At 37.7% G+C, this 24650-nt stretch overlaps 1 protein-coding gene across 3 annotated transcripts in view; it reads left to right on the top strand.

The window, feature by feature from the left end:
* Positions 1-24650, top strand: part of Col14a1 (collagen type XIV alpha 1 chain) — a 198976-nt gene that overhangs the window by 30940 nt on the left and 143386 nt on the right. For all 3 annotated transcript variants that reach the window (XM_026393869.2, XM_026393868.2, XM_026393870.2), the window contains exons 5-8: positions 1547-1633; positions 21417-21572; positions 22405-22524; positions 24310-24474. In XM_026393869.2, coding sequence (XP_026249654.2) covers positions 1547-1633; positions 21417-21572; positions 22405-22524; positions 24310-24474 — 528 coding nt within the window. The remainder of the gene's footprint in view (positions 1-1546; positions 1634-21416; positions 21573-22404; positions 22525-24309; positions 24475-24650) is intronic.

Raw genomic sequence — 24650 nt, 5'->3', positions numbered from 1 at the left:
GGAAGAAAAGTTTATTTGAAGGTTCACAGTTTCAGAAATCTCAATCCACAGATGGCCCATTCCCTTCCTTGGGACTTTAGGTGAGGCAGAACATCATGGTGGAAGCATGTGGGTAGAGAAAAGCAGCTTTGGACATCTGCTCAACAAGGACAAAATATAAACCTCAAGGGCACACCCCCAGGTACCCCCCTCCTTCAGCCACACCTTACCTGCCCACAGTTACTGCCTTTTAATCCTATGAGTGAATTAACACATTGTTTAGGTAGATACTCTCATAATCCGATCATTTTACCTCTAAGCTTTCTTGCATTGTCTTGTACGTGAGCTTTTGGGGGACAGCTCATATCTAAACCATAATAAAAGTGGTGCTCCAAAGGGCCCGTGCTTATAAAGAAGCTAGAGAATGAGCTCTAAAGTGAATGTAAAACATTAGGTCAGTAGGACTAGCATGATCAAAGTATCTTACTACTTTTTTTTTCTTTTAAATCTTGTAATTTAATTTCTGGGTACCAGAAAGCCAAGGAAGGTTTTCACAGACAGAAACAATAGAGTTGGAGTGAGAATTTCTTGGTGGATGACAGGTCTCAGACTCTTTCGCAGAGGGATAGAAGCCAGTGGAAAGAAAGAGGTGGAGGCTATGAGAAGGACAGGAGCCTTGGAACCACATCCTGGAGAAGACAGCAAGGAAGGGTGGGAGAGAGCCGTTGCTTTCCCCTTGTAGCCTACCCGGTCCTAAATGTGCTGATTCTGTGAGGTGAATGTACAAGTAAATGAAGTGTGTTGCTGTTGGCTTGCTCCTGCATAGTCACAGGGCATTTTGTTTGTGCAGAACTTGCCATTTGGTGGTGGTCTTGAATGACGCCAACTGTTTAAGCTTCCAAGCAACAGCAGGAAAACTGTTGTGGATTTTAAGCAGAGAATACAAATAGAAAGTTAAGCTAATGGTGTTAAGTTGGTAGTGTATCAAAGGGCCAAAGATCATTTTTGGTCTCTGTTTCCTATTAATGTGACAAAGAAACACTACCCTTTGTTAATAGAGAAACATTTTTTTTTAAGCTTGAAAGAAAACTGTTATGAGGTTCTCCTGTTGCAGATGGAGTCATTTCAAAGGAAACTATTCATGGCTAATATCTTTCTAGAAAGGGAGTCAAGCTCATAGGCCAAGTCCAGGGACATGAAGATATGGCATATATCCTAGACCAGCACCCATTGGTTTTATAAGATGTGTTTTGGCCTCCTGGTTTTATAAACTCTTGTGTATGAGATGGGAGTAATATGCTAATTTTGCAGCAGGTATGAAGGAAGAAATTTATTTGATAACCTCTGCCCCTAGTCAGTACTCAACACAAATTCCTTAAGTGCTTTCTGCACCTTCTCCTGAAAAGGTTGAAAAAACTCAGCAGTTCTAATATTTGGGGATGTGTTTGTGCCATGGAACTGATTTCTATTAATATTCTAAGGGTTTTCAGGGGTTTTAGTAAAAACTTATTGATTTTTTTTTTCTTTTGGACCCTAACGAATAGCTGTATTTCTACTTTTCTTCCAGTTAAAGATTTGGAAAAAAGAAAGGATCCAACAAAGCCCAGAGCCAAGGTTGTGGATAAAGGAAATGGGACTAAACCCACTGTACCAGGTCAGACTCTTTTTTTTTTGGATTGGCTCACTTTGGGAGTTGGTTGTTTCAATGACGCAGGCTGTACATGCATGCGTGGTTGTTGGTGGCAGCAGAAGAGTATATAATCGACTATAAAAATCACCTTTGGGGCCTTTCCACCCTCTTCCTTCCCCAACCTAATGACAGTCAACACTTGGGCGCATGACACCCTGGTCACCTCTCTTCACATTCATACATGTGCAGCCTTCCCATTCTGGTCTTTGTTCTGTGCCTTGCTGTTTCCCGTGGGTGCTTTCCCCATCCATCTGTAGAGGAGTCAGGTGGGGCAGTGGTAGGCTTCTCAGGCTCTCCCATTACAAGCCTACTGTTGCATTCAGGAGGCACATGGGAGAGCTTGAGTGATCTTATGCTAGTTACCCAAATGATTGTGTCTCTAGTTCCTCATCTGCAAAATAGGAACAGGACACCTCAGAGAATTGTTTGGGATAAATCATGACGATATGCATAAAATAGTCAGAATGCTGCCCACCCTGGAATATGTTAGGTGTTATTATTAGTCTACCTCATTTTAAAAAAATGGCCAGATAATCTTTGTGGGATAGACTATGAAATGTACTGCTCATTCCCCTATGATTGGGCATTTAAATGTTTTCTAATTCTATCATAAACATACTGCAATGAGCGTATTTCTAACTGTGGCACTACAGGGCTAAAGGATTTGCAAATTTTATACTTCCAAATTTAGAGTGTGCTACATTGTCTTAATTTTTTCTATAATTTGTATTTCTACCAGCAACGTATGACAGTGCTTATTTCTATATATTTCTAACATTTGAAATACACAATATTTTGAATTTTTCTCAATAATACTTAATTACTTTAATTTTTATTTCTCTGATTACTAATGAAATTGAGTATTATTTTTTTTATCTTAGTAATCATTAATATTTTTTTTCCTGTTCATTTTTGTTTTGTGTTATCATTATTTGGGGGCAGGGGTAACAAGGGATTGAACTCAGGGGGACTTGTCCACTGAGTCACATCCCTAGCCCTATTTTGTATTTTATTTAGAGACAGAATCTCACTGAATTGCTTAGCGCCTGGGCTTTGCTGGTAAGCTGAGGCTAGCTTTGAACTTGCCATCCTCCTGCCTCAGCCTCCTTACTTGCTGGGATTACAGGCATGCACCACTTCGTGTGGCTTATGTAATTGTTTTTATTAATTTTTTATTAGTGCATTTTATTATACATAGTATTGGGGTTCATTTTGACATAATCATACATGCATAGAATATGATTTGCTCCCTTTCAGTTCCTAGTGTTTCACTTTCCCTCTCCTCCTCCCTCTCCCTGTTCCCTTTCCTCTACTCTACTGGTATTTCTTCTACTTATTTATAGTTTTTTTTTTTTAATAGTGCATTATAGACATACATAAAGGTGAAATTCACTGTGGTCTATTCACATATGTACATAGGAGAGTTTGGTCAATTTCATTCTACCATGCCTCCCTATCTTCTTTCCTCTTCCTTCCTCTTCAATCCCCTTCCTCTGCTCCACTGACTCCCTCCTGTTTTCATGGGATTCCTTTCACTAACACACACACACACACACACACACACACCTCTTTCCCCTTATTTTGGAGATAGCTTTTGAATATAAGAGAAAATATTCAACCTTTCACTTTCTGGGTCTGGCTTATTTCACTTAACATGATGCCCTCCAGTTCTATCCATTTACCAGCAAATGCCATGATTTCATTCTTCTTTAAGGCTGTGTAATGCTCTTTTGTGTACATATACCACCACATTCATCTTTTGAAGGGCACTTAGGTTGGTTCCATAATTTGTATAATTGTGAATTGTGCTGCTATAAACATTGATGTGACCATATCCCTATGTACACTGATTTTAGATCTTTTGGATATATAACAAGGAGTGGGATAACATTCCTAGTTTTTTTGAGGAATCTCCATACTGCTTTCCAGAGTGGTTGTATTATTTTGCAGTCCTAACAGCAGTATTTGAGTGTACCTTTCCTCCCACATCCTTGCCAGCATTTATTAGTATTTGTATTCATATTTGTGTTGTCTTTTCAAAATGAATATTTGGTGGCAAAAATATTTGTGATGAGGTACCTTTTAAAATATTTTCTATTTAATACCTGAAGTTCTATATCTAGTATTATTATTTTTTGTCCCTTGTCAATATCTGGAATTGTTTTCTTATTGGTTCTTTTAAATATTATGCATTGCTAATTATCTGTAATGAAATGGAATGTACTTTATTTGGCCTTTTAGTTCCATTCTGTAATATTTTTACCAGAAAAAATTTATTACGATCACTTAAAAAATGAGTATTTGGAAGATTTCTAAGTATTTTGTATATAAAACCCTTTTCTGTTATATTGCTATTTATCCGCAAATATCTTCTCCTGGACTGCCATTGGCTTACAACTTTTGCATCTCTTTTCTCTCTCTCTCTCTCTCTCTCTCTCTCTCTCTCTCTCTCTCTCTCTCTTCTTTCTCTTTCTTTTTTTTTTCTTTTTTTTTTTTTGGTGCTAGGGATTGAACCCAGAGTTGCTTTACCATTGAGGTACATTCTCAGTTCTTTTTTTTTTTTTTTTGGAGACAAGGTCTCAATAAGTTGCTGATTGTCTTGATAAATTACTGAGGCTGATCTTGAACTTGTGAGGTTCCTGTCTCAGCCTCCTGCATAGCTGGGATTACAGGCATGTGCCACCATGCCTGGCTTGCTTTATTCTTTAATATATTTTCCTTTCCTAACATCATGAACTGGATACTTATCTCATTAATTTTTGGTCTTTCTTCTTTTCTATTATATGTAGTTTAAGGCTATAAATGTATAAGTTCTGCTTGAGCTGTATCATATAGATTTTGATATACAGAATTACTGTTATCTAATTATTACTATATTCTTTGATTCACAAATTACTTGAAATATGTTATTAATTTCTAAACATGGAGATATTAAACATATTTATTTGTTATTAATGTCTAACTTCATTGCACTGTGGTCAGGGAATATGGTGTATAGGGAAATTCTTTGAATTTTTTTGAGACATTTTATTACTTAGATGTTGTCAGTTGTTAAAAACATTTTATTATTTAGATGTAGTCAATTTTTAAAACCATTCCACATGTCCTTGAGAAAAATGTGTTTTAGTCTCTATCACTAATATTTATCCATTTACATCTATAACTCTTGCAATCTTGCTTTCAATAATTATAATGATAAATGAGTATGCAATAAGAGTTATGTTTTCCTAGTGGATTTTTCTTTTTCTTGTTTTGTAATGATTTCTTTGTTCTTAGAAATTCAATGTTTGCCTCAAAGACTATTTGGTCTAATACTAATGTAGGTGTAACACCTTTATTTTGTTTAGTACTCAAAAAATACATCCATTTTCTGTTCTTGAACTTTCACTCTATTTGTGTTCTCAGGTTTAAGGTGAGTAGTTTTATAAAGAAGATTTAGTGGCATTTAAATATTCTGTCTGACAATCTCTGTGTTTTACTTGATGACTTCAGTTCACTTGGTAGAAGTTACTGATAATTTTTGGGCTTACCATTTATTTTGTGCTACTATCTCACATTTTCCTATCCTTTTTTTTTCTCCTTTATGGTTTACTTAAACTCATTCAAGTTTCTTTTTTCTTTAAATTCTTTTTATCCCTCTATTGACCTGAAAGGTATTTGTGATTTTCATATTTTCTTGTATGATTGTAATCAAAAAGTTAACATGCATATGAAACCTAAGATTAGCCCAAGATTCATCAATATCTTTATAGTTTCCCAACAGTGGAACATTTACAGTGCTTCTCTTATCTATCTTTAGGTCTGTTGTATTGTACATGTATCTTACACCTATATCACATGGTTCATTCTAGCCCACTCTCCTTCCATATTTATAACACCAATTTCAAGAGACGGAGAAACATGGCTCCCAGTATCCTAAATGCATCTCCTTACACACTCATCCGTAGAACTAGTTTCAGAATGGTTAATCCACGTACACTGCCAAACTGACAAACCTATAACTAGAGCTCAATCTTTGCCTTTAGACTGGAGTTTATGAATCTATATTGAAACAGAGCTTGGATAAGTTCTCTTCTTCCCTAGTCACTGTTTTTGTTCTTTATATTTAATATGGTCAGGCTAATTTGTAGATACATAAAACATTAATGTGATTCCAAAAGTAAAAAAATTTAAAAGGGAAATAGAAAGAAGTATTGTTTCCCCTCTTCCTTCTTCCTAGCTTCATGGGCCCTTTCTAAGTAGGCAAACCCATTTCTTCCTTTCTTTTATTTTTTATTTACTTGTTGGCAGTGCTGGAGATTGAACCCAGGATCTTGAGTGTGCTAAGCAAGTGCTGTACTATTGAGCGGCACCTCCCCCCAACTCATTAGATTTGGACTTATCTTTTCTGTACTTCTTTTTATATATAAAGATTTGTTAATAGTTTTCATGTAGGATTGTGTATGTAAATTCTCAGCTGAAGTTTGTATCAGCATTTTTTTGCACTCAGTGGAATGGTGATGACTCGCATGAGGTGGGGTGGGGGATAGTGAGGATGTTGAGGGGCCTGGTTGTGTGGGGGGATTGTCTTAAAAAGTGAATTATAAACAGTGACAATCCAGGCCAGCTTAGAGCTCCCAAGGAGTTGAATGGGGAGCACTAATGGAAGCCATGGAGAACAGGAGACCCTCCCCATGCAGGTCTTTCAAGCAGGATTTAGCATAAATATCCCTCCAAATTGTGTTAGCCTCATGATTCTCTTCTAACTGTGCTGCTCATTGTTTGCCTTACAATCTATAATTTTCTGGTACAAGAGACTACTTTGACAGTGGCTCAGATATAATCAGACATAGTTCACATATTTTAGAATTTTAGTTTAAATGCAAAGAGCTGAGATCCTTAGCAGAAGTTGCGATGCAGTTAGTTACTTGTTTTTAATCTGCTGTACATGTTTCTTCAATAATCTAAAACTAGCTCGCAAACAAAAGTGGAATTTGCCTTTGAGCATAATATTGGCACATTTGCATGATGGCTATTTCTTCATTGTGTCCAAACAGCTTTTTCTAGTTATTTTTGGAGTTTTGCATAAGAACGCAGAACCTGATTAAAAAAGATTATGAGACAGATAGTAGCAGCATGGGGTTTCTTTCTTTCTTTCTCTTAATCACTTTTTCATTTGTGATCATTGATTCTCATTCTCTTTCGGTCTCAAGTTCTCTACAGTACAGAGAAGGGTGGGTCCTACAGCTCTCACTTTTTAGGGGAAAAGTATGAGATGAGTTTGTTATTCTTTCCAGAAGTCAGCAAACTATGGCCTCATGGGCCATGTCCAGTCCTCTATTTTTTTTTTCAGAAAGATTTTTTGGAACACAGCTCTGCTCATTCCTTTACATATTGTCTATGGCTGCTTTCCCACAATATCAGAGTTGAGAAGTTCCGACAGAGATCATATGGCCTCAAAAGACTAAAATGTTTTCTGTCTTGTCCTTTTTAGAACAATGTTGCTGATTCTTTTCCTTAGAATGTTTAAAACTTTTGAATGTTTTGGAATAGAACCCTTCACTATACTGAGTGATTAATTGCTATTCCAAGGACAGTGTGTCTGTTTTGCTACTTCTAGTAAGAATTGTATAGGATATACTCTCATTTATATACCTTTGAAGGATTCTACTTATATGCTCACATTTTATTTTATTTTACCTGAAACTAGAGAACTCCCAGGAGTTGGTTGTGAGGATCGAATGAATTAATATATGTAAAGTACTTGGAACATAGTAAATGCCAGATAAGCGTATGCTGTTTAGAGTGCATATTTTATATGAGTTGATGCCATCATAGCTAATCTTTCATGTTGATTTAACAATGACTGCATAGCTGAGGTTTGATAATTTCCGCCTAGTCCTGAGCAGTGAGAGAGTGGCTGGGGAGTAAATGGTGAGCATGGTCACCAAATTCTGCCCTGACAGAGCCTCGGTGGCCCAGTGGCAGCTTAACATATGTACCCAGTGCCTCCTCTTGCTGAAGAGCCAGTTCTGAAGTAGACACAGTCATTATGGTAGAGTGTGACAATCTTTAGAATTTGAGCTGAGCTCATGTGCCTGGAATCCAATTTTGTGTTTGCTTCTGCTAGGCATCCCTGGCTTTAAGCTGTGGACACATGATTATCCTCAAGGTGTATTTTCCACTTACTGGGATCGCTGATCTCCCATAAACACTTAATGGTCCTTGACTCATAGTTCACAGATGGATTTAAAATTTTGTGTCCTTTCCTGCTAGGTATTCTAGGCCTTGGATCTGCCAAACCCAGGGCTGTGAGCTCAGCTTGAACAGATGGAGATTTAGATTTCAGTTAGGCAAGGGTCAGAAGATCAGCTAAAGCACAGGGGGTAGGTGGGTTTCACAGGTTAATGCCAGTTATATCCTGACTCCACTCCTAGAAGCAAGGGGCAAGGGGCTGGTTCTGGTCATAAATGGGACATTGGGGTTAAGCTGTGGGCTGAGATTCATGCATTAAAAGGATTAGAATGATGCCTGGCTCGTTGAGTATCCTCTGGAAGGGATTTTTCCTTCTCCTCCTCCTCTTCCTCATTCTTTCTCTTCCTCTTCCTCTTCTTGTCCTCTCCTATTCTCTCTGTTAATGTAATTACCGTTGTCTAGACACTCCCCACAGCCTTCCAGCTCAACTAGGGTGGACTAGAACATCATTGCTAATCAGTTCAGGGAAACAGGAGGAAACTCTGCCTTTGTGCCTGGCCCTGCATTAGGGAAAAGGCCCCCGAGAGTGTGTCACCACAGGCCTTGGCCACACACAGTTTCAACATTCAATTATACTCTTCACAAACTCGGGATCCTCCCATTCAAGAAATGAATATAAAAAGTGCTCAGGGCTGCTAAAAGCCACGGGATGCCTGGCAGGAGCAAACATAAAATTGGATTTCAGGCACAGGAACTCAGCTCAACTTCTAGATTGCTGCAGATATAAAATGAGTGAAGAATTCATAACCAGTATTTCAAATCACAGAAATAAATCATGAGCTGAGTAAGAGTCAGAGGACACATACTGGGTGGTCCCTGGATTCAATGAGTTTCAGTTATGGAACTATTACCTAAAGATTGTATAATAAAGAACATATTAATAAGGAATAGAAGTATTCAAAACAGAAGAAAGAATAAAAGACTATAACAAAGGATATCGATAAATTTTAAAAGGGACCAAAAAAAGAGTGTATGTTAAAAGATGGTCTCACTCACTACCATGTTATTGAGACTATAGGACACCAAGGACAAAGAGAAGATTTTGAAAGAGGAAAGAGAATCAAGTAGGAAGTAAAGGACTTGTTGAACCCTTTTTTAATTGATGGAGATTTAGTTATCTGCCATGATCTGTTCTTCAGTACCTTGAGATGTTGAATAAAACCACTCTTTTTATTTTATTCCTTTATTTATTTTCAGTATCAGGGATTGAACCCAGGGGCACTTAACCACTGAGCTACATATGAAGCCCTTTTCTGTTTTTTATTGCAATCTTCCTGCCTCAGCTTTCCGAATCCCTGGGATCACAGGCGTGTGCCACCACACCCAGTAAAACCACTGTTTATAAAAAGTAATGTCAGTGACTTACATAAAACCATGATAGCAGAGATAAAAGAGGACAGGAATCCCTTCCAGTGAGAATACTCCTAGTCCATAGCATTTCATATGTTGTCACCTAAATGTAAGAAGGCAATTGATATAAAACTTGGAATTCACCCTGTTTACACATGGTTCCTCACAGAGCTAATTGAAATCCTTTAAGTTCTCAGGATCTGTGTGAGAACTAAACTTTTCTTCTTTTAGACCTAGTTTCCCTTTTGTTTATGATCTGCCTTCACTGAACAATTCTAGGTGATATATTAGTCAGGAATCTTTTGACTTCAGCTGAAACACATACCAAATAGTTTAAGCACAAAGCAGTCCATGAAGAGTTACGTCTTGTTTAACTACAGGACACGTTTGGGGAAATGTGTCATTGGGTAATTTGGTCATTGTGCAACCGTAATGGAGTGTACTTACACAGACTAGGTGGCTTGGTGAATGATCCAACCATTTTCAAGTGTTGGATGTACACGTGATTGTACATGTTATGCCTTTATATGACTGGTGGTGCACTAGGCTTGTTCACACCAGCATTACCATAGACACATGAGCAATGAGCTGTGCTGTGGCATTATAATGGCTATGATGTCTTAGGAACTTTGCAGCTTCACTATAGTTCCATGGGAGCACCATCACCTGTGGTCCATTGGTGATGGACATGCTGTTTTGCAGGATATGACTATATATGCAACCTCGTTGGATCTCTATCTGAAATAAATTTTGGTGTAGTCCATCTCTCAGGAATTCTGGAGCTTGTCAATTGTTAACTTCCTTCTTGTTGAAGGATTTTTTATTGAACATCTCATCTGTGTACCTTCAGGGTTGACTGCATCAAATTGAGCAGGTGTTTTGGCTTCAAAAGTTGTGAAATTTTACAATCTATTTGTTAATGATTTGGAGTAACAGGGATGACTGAATTGTTGCATTTTGCAGAAAATCACCTAAAATCACCTAAACAAAAAAAAAGTAGACATATAGTCAAATCATATAGTACTATATGCAGAACTGCAAATAAATGGAAATGTCATGTGCTGGCTTCTAAAGTGGAGCAAATGTCATTTTAAAATAGAGGTGGTCAGACAAAGTAGACAGGTAGATTTCGGAGATGATACGTAAGAGATGAGGGGGATAGAAATTGAATTGGAAGTCTCAGAGATGGGAATGCTTTTCAGGAAAACAAAGGTAATTATATTTCAACAAAGGGAAAAATAAACATGGATGAGTCAAGTGGAGTTGAATTCAGGAGAGCCTTGAAAAGCACAACAGATAGTTCAGGTGTAATTCGGTAGGTGGGGCAGGGAGGAAGTAATCATAAACACCAGTGCTGGAAGTTCCTATAGCTGAGTCAGTTGAGAGGTCTTGAATTGAGCATTCCATCAGGGGTGGTCTTGCACCTGCTTTCGTGAACAGCAATCTCACCGTTTCCCCAAGCAGACATCCTGTCTGTAATTGAGTGGAGATCCATCTCCTCGTACATGCCTTGTGGGCATACAGAATGTTCCTAATCCCTCTTCCGTATGACAGCCCTTTCAATATTTGAAGACAGCTGTCATATCTTCCCCATATCCTTACGGAGTAGAGCAGAGAAGAAATGTGATGAATGTGGTGTTTAGTAATTGCCAGTTACTATGAAGAGGGGCTCTGAGTGACAGCCGGAACAGTCTTCCTGCTGTAGTGCAGCCACTGAGCTTCACACTCCTGGAGGCTGTCATGGTGGAACTCACTCCAGGTCAAACATGAGACCATGGCTTTGATTTCATGCTGTCTTTAATTCCAAGGCATGGGAAGCTTTCTTTCCCACTTTCTTTTCTACCTGTTCATCCTCCTTCTCTCCTTTCTTCCTTCTCTCCTTTCTAATGCTTCTCTCTGTTGATAGAACCTGAACAGCACAACAGCTAAACAGTTCAGGCTTTGCAAGTCAGTCCTCGATTTGGATTTGGTGTTTCTACTTCTCAGTGTGTGACAATGGGCACATTTTAATCTCCCTGGTTGCTTAGCCTTTCCTCCTGAATGAAGGGAGAGAACACCTGCCTTCTAGGATTGATATTGAGCATAAATGAAAAGACAGGTAGGTAGAAAGAGGTTTATGATATGGAATTGGATTGCGTGATTATGAAGCTGAGGAGTCACAGCCGCAACCTGGAGCCCAGGAGAGCTGAGGTGTCATTTCAGCACACAGAAGTTATTGGTGTAAGTTCCCATTCAGAAGCCAGCAGGCTTGACACCTAGGAAGAGCCGATGCTTCGGGTCAGGTCTGCAGGCAGGAGAAGACTGATCTCTCCCCCAGGAGCCAGGGAGGAGCAGCTCTGGCCCTCTCACCCATCCTTTTTGCCCTGTTGAGGTGAGTTTGTGAGTTGCTCCCACAGCAGAGCAGGCAATCTGCTTTGCTGCTCACCCAGAAACACCTTTATTGACACATCCAGAATAACGTTTGGTCAAATGCATCGGCACCCGTGGCCCAGACAAGTCAACACAAGAACTTAATCATCATGTTTAATCATCATGTATATTTCTAGGAAGAAAGAAGTTCTAGGAAGAAAAATAGAAGCAGGTAAATGAAGAGAATGTTGGGGGAGAATTGTTTCACATTAGCGTAAGTCATCTATCACTGATGCTTGGAAAGGTACATCTCCACCAAGACTGGGTTAGATGAGCACCAAGCTCACCTTGTTGAAGATGAACTCCAAGTATAGCTGAAATGAGCCCCTGGCTCCACATCCACTAGTCCAATGCTATTTCATATGACAGTGACCATTCATGCTGCCTTTGTGAGGGCAACTGTGGTAAAGAAAGCATGGTGCATTGGAAAAGGCAGATTGGACCAAACATTTAGAAGACCTGGTGTCCTGTCCTAGCTCCGCTCATACCTAATGAATCCATCACCGATCCTCTCTTAACCTCAGTTTCATTTTCCAAAAAATGAGGACAATAGTTGCTCTTTATGGGAATGTTGTGAGAAACAGAATATGCCAATGTATCAGAAAACTCTTAGAACAATTTGAGCTCTTGACAAATAGAAAATGATCTTAACTCTTTTTTTAAAAAATGTCTCTTCAGTGAGAAGTCTGTAGCCAATCATGGCTTGGTAACAGTGAGCTTCCAAGAGTTCTACTGCACCAAATTCTTAGGGATTTTCTTTTACTTTTGGTTAGGAAACTTGAAGTCAACCTCACAGGAGACTTAAGTGAAAAATTGCAACCACAGTTTTTTTTTCTTCAAATGTCTTGATTAATGAATGACCTTGCTAGATATTTTGCTAGTGGCATAGAAAAAATAATTCAAAGCCACTAAATGAATCCTAGACTAGTTGTGGTGAAATAATTATGAGGTTTCCTGACTGTATATTAAGACAGTATGAGTAAAAATAGCACACTCTTGCTTTTCATTCAGCTTAGCCACTAGCATTGGGAAAACATCAAGGAAGATAAGCAACTCTGATAAAACCTCCCTGATCTCTAAATAACTGTAGCCTACTTTCCCAGTGCAGTTGCATGGCAGGGCAGGAGGAGAGACCACATTTAACTGAACTATCATGGTTCATTTCTCTAATGCTTACGTTATGAATTACATGAAAACATAATTTTTTTAAAGAACACAATTCCATTTAGTTCACATTCAATGATGTGACAAGAGTTGAGCAGCCCAAAGGATCTAAAAAGGTAATGCATAAAATTCCTTACTTCTCAAAGTGTTCGAGGTCTAGTCAGGGAGATAGAAATATTTGCAAAATGCAATATTCCATTGTAACAAGTACAGTAACTATATAAAAATGCAAGGAAGGAAATGAGGGTATATTTAGAGTCCCATCTGGGGGCAGTGGGAAAAGATTCATGGAGGTAGTGAAGGGTAACCTGGGTTTTGAAGGATGAATAAGAGTTTACCTGGCAGAAAAAGTCCTGTAACTCCTGTAGTCCTTTTTATTTTTTTGTATTTTTATTAACTTCTATGAGTGAATATTTTTCTCCATAAATACACTGCAGGGCTGGGGATGTGGCTCAAGCGGTAGCGCGCTCGCCTGGCATGCGTGCGGTCCGGGTTCGATCCTCAGCACCACATACAAACAAAGATGTTGTGTCCGCCAAAAACTAAATAAATATTAAAAAAAAAAAGTATAAAAAAAATACACTGCAAACATTTCTACATAAACCCAAACTAGATCTTTAATCTAAATGCCATTAAGACAAAAGAACTAATGTGGCTTAAAGGGAAGACTTTTAATTTGGTAATTTTATGCCATTTTCATTAAAATAGCAGCCCCACCCTCACATGTAGTTACTCTTTATAAGATAATAAGATTTTGTTTATTTGTATAGGCCCCTTAAAAAATCTGAATGTATGTTGTTCCTTGTTCCCTAGAACAGTGCTCTTGGTACTACACAGTAAAAAAAAAAAAAAAAAAAAAAAAAAAATATATATATATATATATATATATATATATATATATATATAAATTTCACTGGAAAATTAGTTGTACAATCTCAAATTAACAGACACAGATTTAGAATTTCTCATTATGTTAATAACACAATTAAATTAGTATGAAATTATCAGTAAGAGCCACTTTTTACAGGCTACTTTTGCACCAAGTGCATACCTTTAAAGGAGTAAACAGTTCTGGACAGACAGTTGGAGACAGCACATATTAGCTGCAGACACAGCAGGCAAGCCTATCTATAGAGACACTGCTTTATATTAGAGGCTCCCCCCCCTCCCTTCCTTCCTTCCTTCCTTCCTTCCTTCCTTCCTTCCTTCCTTCCTTCCTTCCTTCCTTCCTTCCTTCCAAATATTAAACCCAGGGGCACCTTACTACTGAACTACATCCCTAGCCTCTTCTGTTTATTTTGAGATAGGGTCTCACTATGTTGCTGAGGCTGGGCTCAAACTGCGATCCTCCTGTCTCAGCCTCCCAAGTCTCTGGGTTATAGTTGTACACAACCACAACTGTTTTCCTCCACCCACCCCCCCCCACTTTCTAAGTGTATATGCTGTAGAGTGCCTTCATGAGATATGGGACATATTACCTGGGTTCAAATCCACGCTTTGCCACTTAGCTACCTGACACCTTGGGCAAATCACAGAATTCTTATATGACATACTTTTCAGGACTGATAATAATAGTACCTGTCTCATAGTACTATCTATTAAATCAACAGATTGATGTGAAGGGCACGCCATTTAATATAATGATGAATGTAGCCTTCAGATATGGAATGGCAGGAAACTGTTCTCCCAGGCTTCCTCACCTTGCAGCTTTAGAAGGTGCAGAACTGAGAACTGTTCTTTTTCTACTTGTGCAGTTGTTCCTTTTGATTCTATGTGATATCAGACAGCTGTGAGTTTTGCAGTCTGCCTCATATATTGAGTGTTGCATTTAGTTGTTAAAGCATATATCTATATTTTTACTCTTTCTGGTTTTTTTTCAGAGTTGTGTTTTTGATAAAGTTCATGTTCTGCCAAAAGCTGAAATAGAATATAATTCAAGGGGTTATTCTCCTTAGCCCTTTGCTTAACTTTATTTTTCTTTTTGGTGTATGCAAAAACTTACTGACTAGGATGTTTGTCAAAAAAATTGAAAAAATCCAAAGTGTACAATATTTCTCTATGTTTTAACTGTACATACAATATTGAGGGCAAAAAGGATTTAGTTTATTTAAAAACGAATCACTGAATATTGTTCTTTTTTTAGTTGCTGATAAGACATTTGTTTTATTTATTTATTTTTATGTGGTGCTGATAATTGAACCCAGTGCCTCACACATGCTAGGCAAGTACTCTACCACTGAGTCACAACCCCAGCCCTGAATATTATTTTAACAATAAGAGTATATTACTTATTCCTCTTTAATGCAATTTAAATTATATTTTGCTACTTAAATTATATTATGCAATATTAACCTGGTCCCCCAGGCATATGTATTTTTTCCCCTACCATCTGATTCATTTTAAGTCACTTGCATATTTTCTTTTTGATTGGCCTCTTTCCCTTAATGAATATTGAGATGGATAAGGTGTTTGCCAGTGGAAGGTGATAGTATTTGTCTTCAGTTTTGAAATGGGCTTGTTTTATCATGACAAGAATTTGGGTATATTTCTCAAAATATCTACTAGAGCAGCTAGAATAATGTTTGAGATGTGTAATCATAGAACTTGAACATAACAGCTTTAAAGCTCTTTAAATAGCTTTGGTTAGGAAACTTGAAGTGTCTAGATGCCTCTGGCAAAGATAAACCTGCTGACAGGACAATTGTGACACTTGTCTGTGGGCAGGTCCACCCACACTCACCCGCCTGAAGACCTATGCGCTGCCTTTGTGCTTGTTACAACGGATAATAGCCACTAGGTTTCATTGTGTTTGAATTTATCTTAGAGTAATAACCTGGGTTTAGGACTTTTGGGGAAATAAGTTTTTATAGTTCCCTTGTGAGTGTGTAGAAAAATCATACTTTGGAATACAGAACCAGTAGTAGATTTTGACATCTAAAGTCCTTGAAAAGAACATCTTTCTGCTGATGTAACAGATGCTAGACTTTAAAATAGGAAACAGGGCACCAGTCTTAATATCAAATACAATATGCAGAAATTATACCTTGCATTTAGGATTTTGGGTGCTTGCATTATATGACATAAGCATAAAAGTATTTTCCTAGATAATGTCTTCTGCAAGCCAGGTAGGATTACTTCACTTTTCTTTTAATTAGTTAGTTTGAATATTTGTGTGTGTGGCATAATAAGCAGCCCACCCTTCCTCCTCAAGATCTCAGATCTTGACTACCACCCACATCTATCCACCTGGTGCTGGCACTACCCCAGATCCATGGTCCTCTCACCCAAGCAGTCTACCTTGGATCCCTTCTTTCCTTTTCCCTTGCTGTCCTTTTTACCTAGGTCTACCATCACATTTAAATGTAATGTTCTTGTACCTACATTTTTTTCAACCACCAAATATTGCTATTTTCCAAATGGCAGTAGGTTGCTGAGATTCCTTCCTACTGCTGTATTTCAGTGAAATAGCTCATTTAATTTTGCTGTTATATTACTTTCCATTCAATGCCATAATTAATGATCCTCTCTCATATTAATGGTATTTGAGTTGTTTCCAGCTTTTTACTACTGTGAACAGTGCTACTGTTAAATTCCACCTACTTATCTCCCATTGTATGGGTGAAAGAATTTCCCTTGTTGTAGACTCAACAGTGGAATTGCTGGATGATAAGGTTGGTTCAATATTTAACTTTAGAAGGAAATGCCAACAATTGCCTACAATAAAAACAGTGATTTTACAAATGGGTTTACAGCTTTGAATGTTGGACAGGGAGAGAACAGAAGTGATTAGGATGTGATGATTATAAGGGAGAAGGAGAGAAGATATAAGTAAAAAATAATGAAAAAGTGAAAGAGAGAATAATAAAGATTGACTGTTAACAGCAGAAAAGAGAAAAAGAAAATCAAGGGAAAGAGATATGTGAGTCAAAAAATATATTTAAATCAAACATTTTAAAATTAAAAATAAAAATAATAAGACTACAAAGCAAAACTGAAATATATGTATCAAACTTCCTAGTTCTCATAAAAAATGATCCATAAAATAATGGCTTCAGAAATGCTAGAAATAATAATAATAAAAAAATGTGAATATGTATAAATGGCTCTGAACCATTAAGGTCAATTAAACAGAGAAAAGAAAAAAGGAAAAATCTTGATGAAAACTTAAAGAATCATCTCTGTTGGAGTTCAAAGGATTTTCAGTTTCCCTCTTAGAAGTGATAGGTGAGGTTGTCTGGAGTGTGATGCTTGCTCCACCCTGGGGGTGGGGGTTTGTTAGAAAAGAGAGGTTATCCTATAGGCAGAATTCCTGGAGGCAGGGTTTAGGCTTAGATATACTCCAGGCTCTTTGCTGACTGCCAATTGGTCTGGAGTTTTGTTTTTTTGTTTGTTTGTTTGTTTTATTAAATACCAGGGATTGAACTCAGAGGCATTCAACCACTGAGCTACATCGCTTTGAACACAAGGATATTGCGTTCAGCTCTATTTTGTATTTTATTTAGAGACAGGGTCTTACTGAGTTTTACTTAGCAAGCCTTGCCATTGCTGAGGCTGGTTTTGAACTCGTGATCCTCCCGTCTCAGCCTCCCAAGCTGCTAGGATTACAGGTGTGCACTACCATTCCCAGCTGGTCTGGAGATTTTAAATCTACACACCTCCTGGGCCCAGCAGTTGCAAATGCACACTGGAAGATTGCATCCCAGAGATCACCCCTTGGTTCCACTCATGTGGTGGAGGAGCCAATTCTTAGTCCACTGGATCACCGGCAGCTCCCACATTTTCTGGTCTCAGGTGGGTTCAGTCTCCAAACTCAATCTCTTCCACCCCTGCCCTTTCAAATTCCTGGCCAGGTGCTTTTCTATTTTTCTATTCTGCCATCTTGAAAACCCTCTACATTTGTTTATTGACCATGAATATTTTCTGTTCTCTATAAAATCTGTTCATGTTTCTTAATATAAATTCTTTTTCTTGGTTTAACATATTACACAGGTATTTTTCCAGCGGGTCCTGAAGGTGGCAGGATTAGAGGGGGAGGGGAGAGCCAGATGGGTTTACATGATCAACTGTCTCCTTTGTAAACCTCTCTCCATGTTTGATTTTCTCCTGGTCACTTAGGCACATTCTATGTGTCGGTTTGCCAGGAATCGGCTCCCCCAGCTGCTGCCCACTGTGCTATGCTTTCAAAATAGTTCCTTCCTCTCTCCTCCACATGCAGGTGGGAGAAATGGGGCTCTCCCTGTCCCCCACACAAGGATATTGTGTTCAGTGTGCCTTTCAGTTTAGTCAGACAGTCTTTGATCTCTAAACTCTCCTTACCCAGACATGCCTCAGGCCTCCTAAAAATATGGGTTTCTTTAATTCCCTTATCCTTCCACTTTGCTCACAGAGGGACTGTTGTGGCTCGTGCCTCTGGCTGCAGTGGCAGCTGTAGTGCTGGGGATTTCTTCCTTATTATATCTAACCTCCTGAGTCCCTGATCTGCTTTGAATATACAGTATTAAATTCCAGTATAACCCCACCCCCACCCCCATTTTTGTTCACCCACCTTGCTGAGGGGCTGCCTATCTGCTTTCTGGGTTTCACACCACAGAGCAGCCAGGTGTGAATTCTGCCATCTTGAAAACCCTCTACGATCATTTATTGGCCATGTATATTTTCTATTCTCTATAAAATCTGTTTATGTTTCTTAATATAAATTATTTTTTGGTTTTACATATTACACAGGCATTTTTCCAGTTGAACTTATCTTTTTTTTTAATTTTAAGGTGTTTTTGATGAACAACTTTTAAAATTTTAGTATTATTAAGGTTATCTTTTGTTTTATAGTCAGTTAATTTTATACCTTACTTGGACTAGGTCTTATTGATATCTCTAAGTTACTATGACTTCAATGTGCTCAGCAAACAGAGCATTCTTAATGGAGATCATTTTTCAAAACATAAAAAAATACCAGTTTTCTTACTCCTCTTCCACATAAACAGAAAGTGTTTCTTTCTAAGAGCTTTTCTGCATTGTTCCATAACAATTGTGTGAGTATTTCTAGCAGTTTTAGAAGAGAACTACTCTTCATTTGGGAGTAGGCTTTCCCCAGAAAAAAAAAATTAGAGAAATGGGCCCTTAAAGCTTAATCAGACCTCAATTTTCCCTGCTTATGTCCAAAACCCACATTAATTTTTATCCCATGATTCGTGGCAGTATTCCATTTTAGACTTTTCTTGGTTTGTCACATTAGGGCTGACTCCCAAACACAAAGCTGGTAGCTTTCTTCTATTTAAAAAATGGGAATTTATTGCCAAAAAAATATAAACTATTAACTTTTGGAGTGAGGTGTACTGTTGAGCTCCATAGGAGACTGGAGTGTTTCATTGGCAAATATATTCCCCCCCATCTGGTAAAAGTATCTACATGTTCCATGCATATTTATTTCTGGAAAAAAACCCTGAGACCCTTTAAGGCAAAGTGGTGTGGTAGGTGCAAAGGCATATTAAGCTGCCAATGCCAACCATAGTAGTTCAGCTATTTTTCTTTAGGTTATAAACATATTGGATTTGTTTTGTTTCTTAACACACCTGTGCTTTGGTTTTCAATATATAAATTATATTTTAAATATTTTTTTTCTTTTTTTCATATTACAAATTTAATTAGTTAGCAGGACGTACATGGTAAACAATGCCTTTTAACAACTAAAGTTTGAAATTTGAGAGTAGTGCCCATCTTCCAATGGGTATAACCCTAAGTTTTTATTTTTTTATTGGTTCTTTTAGTTATGACAGTACAATCCATTTTGATTTAATTATATGAGCATGGACTGTATCTTATTCTAATTAGGACCCTATTTTTGTGGATGTACACAATGGTGGGATTCACTATGGTGTATTCATATAGGCATTGACATTGAAAAATGATGTCAGATTCATTCCGCTGTCTTTCTTTTTCCTTTCCTCCCTCCTTTCCCTTCATTCCCCTTTGTCTCATCCAATGCGCTTCACTGCCCCCACCCTTATTGTGAGTTAGCTTCCACATATCAGAGAATACATTGGACCTTTGGTTTTTGGGAGACTGGCTTATTTCAGTACAACAGTCTCCAGATCCATTTATTTACTGGCACATTTCATAAAGTCATTTTTTATGGCTGAGTAATATTCTATAGTGTATATATATCGTATTTTCTTCATCCATTCATCTGTTGGAGGGCCCTTATGTTGGCTCCATAGCTCAGTTATTGTGAATTGAGCTGTTATAAACATTGACGTGGCTATGTCACTGTAGGATGCTGATTTTAAGTCCTTTGGATATATACCAAGGAAACTAAGTAGGGATTTTCTGGGCCTTCAAGAGACAAAGTGGATAAACACATATGCACACACACACACACACACACACAGCTTTATCTCCTCTCTTAATATGAAATTGCCTCAGAGTCAAGCAGTCCTTTGGAAGCACAGACTAGAGTATGATGCAATACTCCTAAAGGCACTAAAAATACCATGACGTGTTAAAGGATTTGTAAAACACTTCAAGAGTATTCCCTCATGCTGGCTGGCTGTGAACAGAAGTGGTGGTTTTCAGCTAGTCAAGCAGCCTGCTCCTTGTAGCAAAAACATGGCCGGTTACTCTCATCTCCCAGGATTCCTGTGGGTGGGGGACATTCTCTGGTGGTCAAGCTTCGGTCATGCCATCCTTTTCTGGATCGTTATCTAGAGTCCTCATAGAGCCATTTAAAAAGTCAATTACTTAGCTGGGCATGGTGGTGCAGGCCTGTAATCCCAGAGGCTCCGGAGGCTGAGGCAGGAGGATTGCGAGTTCAAAGCCAGCTTTAGCAAAAGCAATGGGCTAAGCAACTCGGTGAGACCTAAAGAAAATATAAAATGGGGCTGGGGATATGGCTTAGTGGTTGAGTGCCCCTGAGTTCAATCCCTGGTACCTGCCGCCAAGAAAAGAAAGTCAATTACTTAGATAATTATCAAGGAGAGAATCTTGCATGGACAATATACAATTTTTTTTTTTTTTGGAATTAGAGGAAATTCTTGGGTTGTATTCCAATTTTCCTTCTCCAGAAAACTTTCTACTTTAGCAGAGATCTGTGTACCTTTCTTAGATTAAATGCTTGGCCTTGACTTTTCCTTGAATTTGGGAAAAATTTCTCTTTCCTATCACTTCCTCCAGCATAGACTTACCAGACTAGGAGAGCCACCTTTTGGCTTCCTGGCCATCTTCCCATCTTGGCTGACTGACCTACACTGGTGTTGCTAAGACCTTTCCTGGAAAGAATCTGCAGGCCAGAGCCCAAAGTTGGATGATTTTGTACAGACACTACTTTCTAAAACACTCAGAAGGATGAGTTGCCAGGTTGGCAGGAACCTGCCAGTATTTTGCTAACTATTTCCAGAACACTGACTCTGCTGCCAACCGTTACCAAGATTTTTCCCTAGTAAGAATGCATCTAAGAGCAGGGTTGTAAAAAGATGACTGCTTTAATGGGAACTTTATTGTAACCTTAGCACTGTTATTTGAGAGACATTAAAAGAAAGTCTTTTAGAGGTTCCAACAGTAACTAACGTGAGTGCTTTTCTGGTTTTTTGCTTCACAGAAGTGAAATTTTTCTGTGAAACTCCAGCGATTGCTGATATTGTGATCTTGGTTGATGGTTCTTGGAGTATTGGAAGATTCAACTTCAGACTGGTTCGGCTTTTCTTGGAAAACCTGGTTACAGCGTTCAATGTGGGCTCAGAGAAGACACGAATTGGTATATATCCTGTTACTGACAATAGTAGTCAACTATCAATATAAAACCACTGGAAAACTCTACAAACTGCCTTTTATTTAGAATTACAGTAGCAACTATACTGATGTTCCTTAAAGTGCATGTTTGGGTCAATAAGTATTTGGATCAATAAGTATTTATTCCTAACTAATTTTTGCTATGGCAATATCATTCAATTAATTATTGAATACATTTTAATTTTCTGAAAAGGCAAAATATTATTAATAACAATAATAAAGTTTTAAAGGTATTGCCTATTTATGAGTTTGTCACATAGCAGCTTTTATTTTTTTTTAAAAAAAAGGTAGCTGAATCCAGGGAAATGTTGAAAAAAAATGGAAATAGTTTTATTGTACAAGATAATCTTTGCTAAGTTAATGCTAGCCAAGATTAAAAGCAAAAAATTACAAATCTTTAAAAAATTACAAATATTTTATAATATAAAGTTTCATAGTTTAACTTTTAAATAGCAATTGAGGAAAATCATTCCTTTTAGATATAACATTAACAAATAATTCTAGACCTTTTACCTACATATGTGACCAGGGATTTTTTTTCTTTTGAATGTCAAATACCTAATTAGGTGCTAACTTCTATAGGGTTAGAAAATTTGTACCCTCCTTCTACTCCTGCATACATAAACTTAATTTCTTTAATTGATGTCAGGAATTCTTTTTGAAAGTCTATAGTCAAGCCAAGAAAAAGAAAATGTTGTACAAAATTAGGCTCTCACCCCTTCTGATTTCTTGAGTGGTTGTTCTGTGACATTCTTGAGCAACACATCATTGCTTGTGGAATTTCTCATCTTTTCCAGGCCTTGCACAGTATAGTGGTGACCCCAGAATAGAATGGCACTTGAATGCCTTCAACACAAAAGATGAAGTGATTGAAGCTGTCCGGAACCTTCCATACAAGGGAGGGAATACCCTAACAGGTATGTTTCTCTCAGTCCACATTTTAAGCAACATCTCTTTCCAAAGAATAGTTGTATTACCATATTTGGCTACTTTTAAAGACTTAGCATACTGATTTGTTAAGCAAAAAGCACTTGTAATTCTTAGGTAGCTCTTTGAACTCAGTGTTAAGAGTTAAACCCCAGACCTCTCATTTGTTCTGCTGTAGGAACTTCATGTCCCTGTAAGGGGTTGATTGGGCTAGAAGAAAATAAAGCAATCACCCAGGCCAGCAGCCTGCTGGCCTTTATTAGTTCATTTTCCTTCCTTTTCCCCTCTTTTCATGTATATTCATCCTGACACTTAAATTAAAACAAATTTCTCTCTTATTTTTAAAGAAGGTACTTTTTTTTGCCCTTATTCTGAAATCAGTAGTTATCAAGAAAATATTTATGTATTTTTGGCTCATTAGTATTTTTGAAAAATGATTCATATAATAATATTGACATTATAATTATCCAAAGGGTTTGTGTAGTTTTGTTGTTTATAATTATTATATTATTATTATTATTATTACTTTTTGTGGGCTGGGACTGAACCCAGGGCCTCATGCATGTTAGGTGAGTGCTGTACCATGGAGCTGCATGCACCTCAAACCCTGTTCTTGCTTATTTTAACCCTAGTACAAGTTATTGCCTAACACATGATATAGATACTCAACTTCCATAATGAAGATTCTCTTATTGACTTTTTGGTAAACCACTGAAATCTTGATAATTCTTTGCTATTTTGATGCAAAATGTAGCAGAATTTTTGTTAATAAAATGGAAGTTTATTAAGCACAAATGCTGTAACAGTATTGCAGTATTTCTTATTTCTTTGTGAATGGAATTTGTCTCAGAAGGTAGGAGTTTTATGATTTTAGTTATGTTCCCATTACTTGTTGGGGGGGGGGAGCAGAGAGGAGTGGGAGAAGAGGGGAAGGAAGAAAGTGAGAGAGAAATTTTTGGTTCTTAGAACAACATGAACAAAATTGAAAGTGTAGTGATAATATTTTGGACAGGCACTAATGTGTGGGAGTTATTGTTTCATCATAAGTTTAAAGGTTTGTTTTTCTTGAACATAAGCTCTGTTAGCATCTGTTGCCATGAATTCAGTGTCTTTGCATCTACAGTTATGAAGTAAAATATTGTGAAAGCCCACAGTGGCAGGCAGAGGCCAGGAATTTTCCCTATTTATTCCTCTCATCTTGGGGTGAAACCACTGGGACGGTTGATTTCTGTTTATCTTTCCTCGTTTTCCTCTCAGCTCTTGCTTTGAACTACATTTTTGAACATAGCTGTAGACTAACAGCAGGTCAGGTGTCACTTTCATTTTTCATTCCTATCATTAGTGCTCGACACAGAACAAGTGTCCAGCAAATTGTTGTGCAATGATTTGATAGGCTGAAGGAATTCTAAGATAGCAACAGTACCCTTAGTATTAAAAATCAAAATGCACATGAAAGATACATGTAGGAGAGGTATTTTGTTATCATTTGAATAAGTGAAGTGCATTATTCTATGTCAGTACATTCAGTTAAGAGAATATAATAGTCTATCTCAAAGATGCACTATTCAATTACTTTATTGCCTTTATTCTGATGGATTTTAGTTTTTCTTCAGATCTGTCAAGCACAAGGTCATTTTGAAAATGAAGATTCAACATCTAATAAAACCTCTTTTAGCTCAATAAGTTATGCATCTTGTGGTTACATTTTTCAGAATCAGAAGGCTTTTGATTAGAGACAGTAGCTTTGTGTTGATTTTTCCTTGTTTTCCTCCCAGGTCTTGCTTTGAGCTACATTTTTGAAAATAGCTTTAAACCAGAAGCAGGATCAAGGACTGGAGTTTCCAAAATTGGCATCTTAATCACAGATGGAAAATCTCAAGATGATATTATTCCGCCATCTAGAAACCTTCGTGAGTCTGGTGTAGAACTGTTTGCTATAGGTATGTTTCTTCCGCTGTGGACTGAGACACCCACTGATTCATTCATTTGTTATGCAATGCAAGGGTCAGTTCCTGGAAAGCCATACACCCGAGTGCTTTCTAGTCCTGGTTCTCACAGTCAGCTGTTCTCAGACCCCAACTTCCTTGCATTTAAAATGAGAGTGTTGCAAACTGTC

The sequence above is a fragment of the Urocitellus parryii genome, chromosome 7 (genome assembly GCF_045843805.1).
Source record: "Urocitellus parryii isolate mUroPar1 chromosome 7, mUroPar1.hap1, whole genome shotgun sequence".
NCBI lineage: Eukaryota > Metazoa > Chordata > Mammalia > Rodentia > Sciuridae > Urocitellus > Urocitellus parryii.
This window is presented reverse-complemented; position numbering and strand designations above follow the sequence as displayed.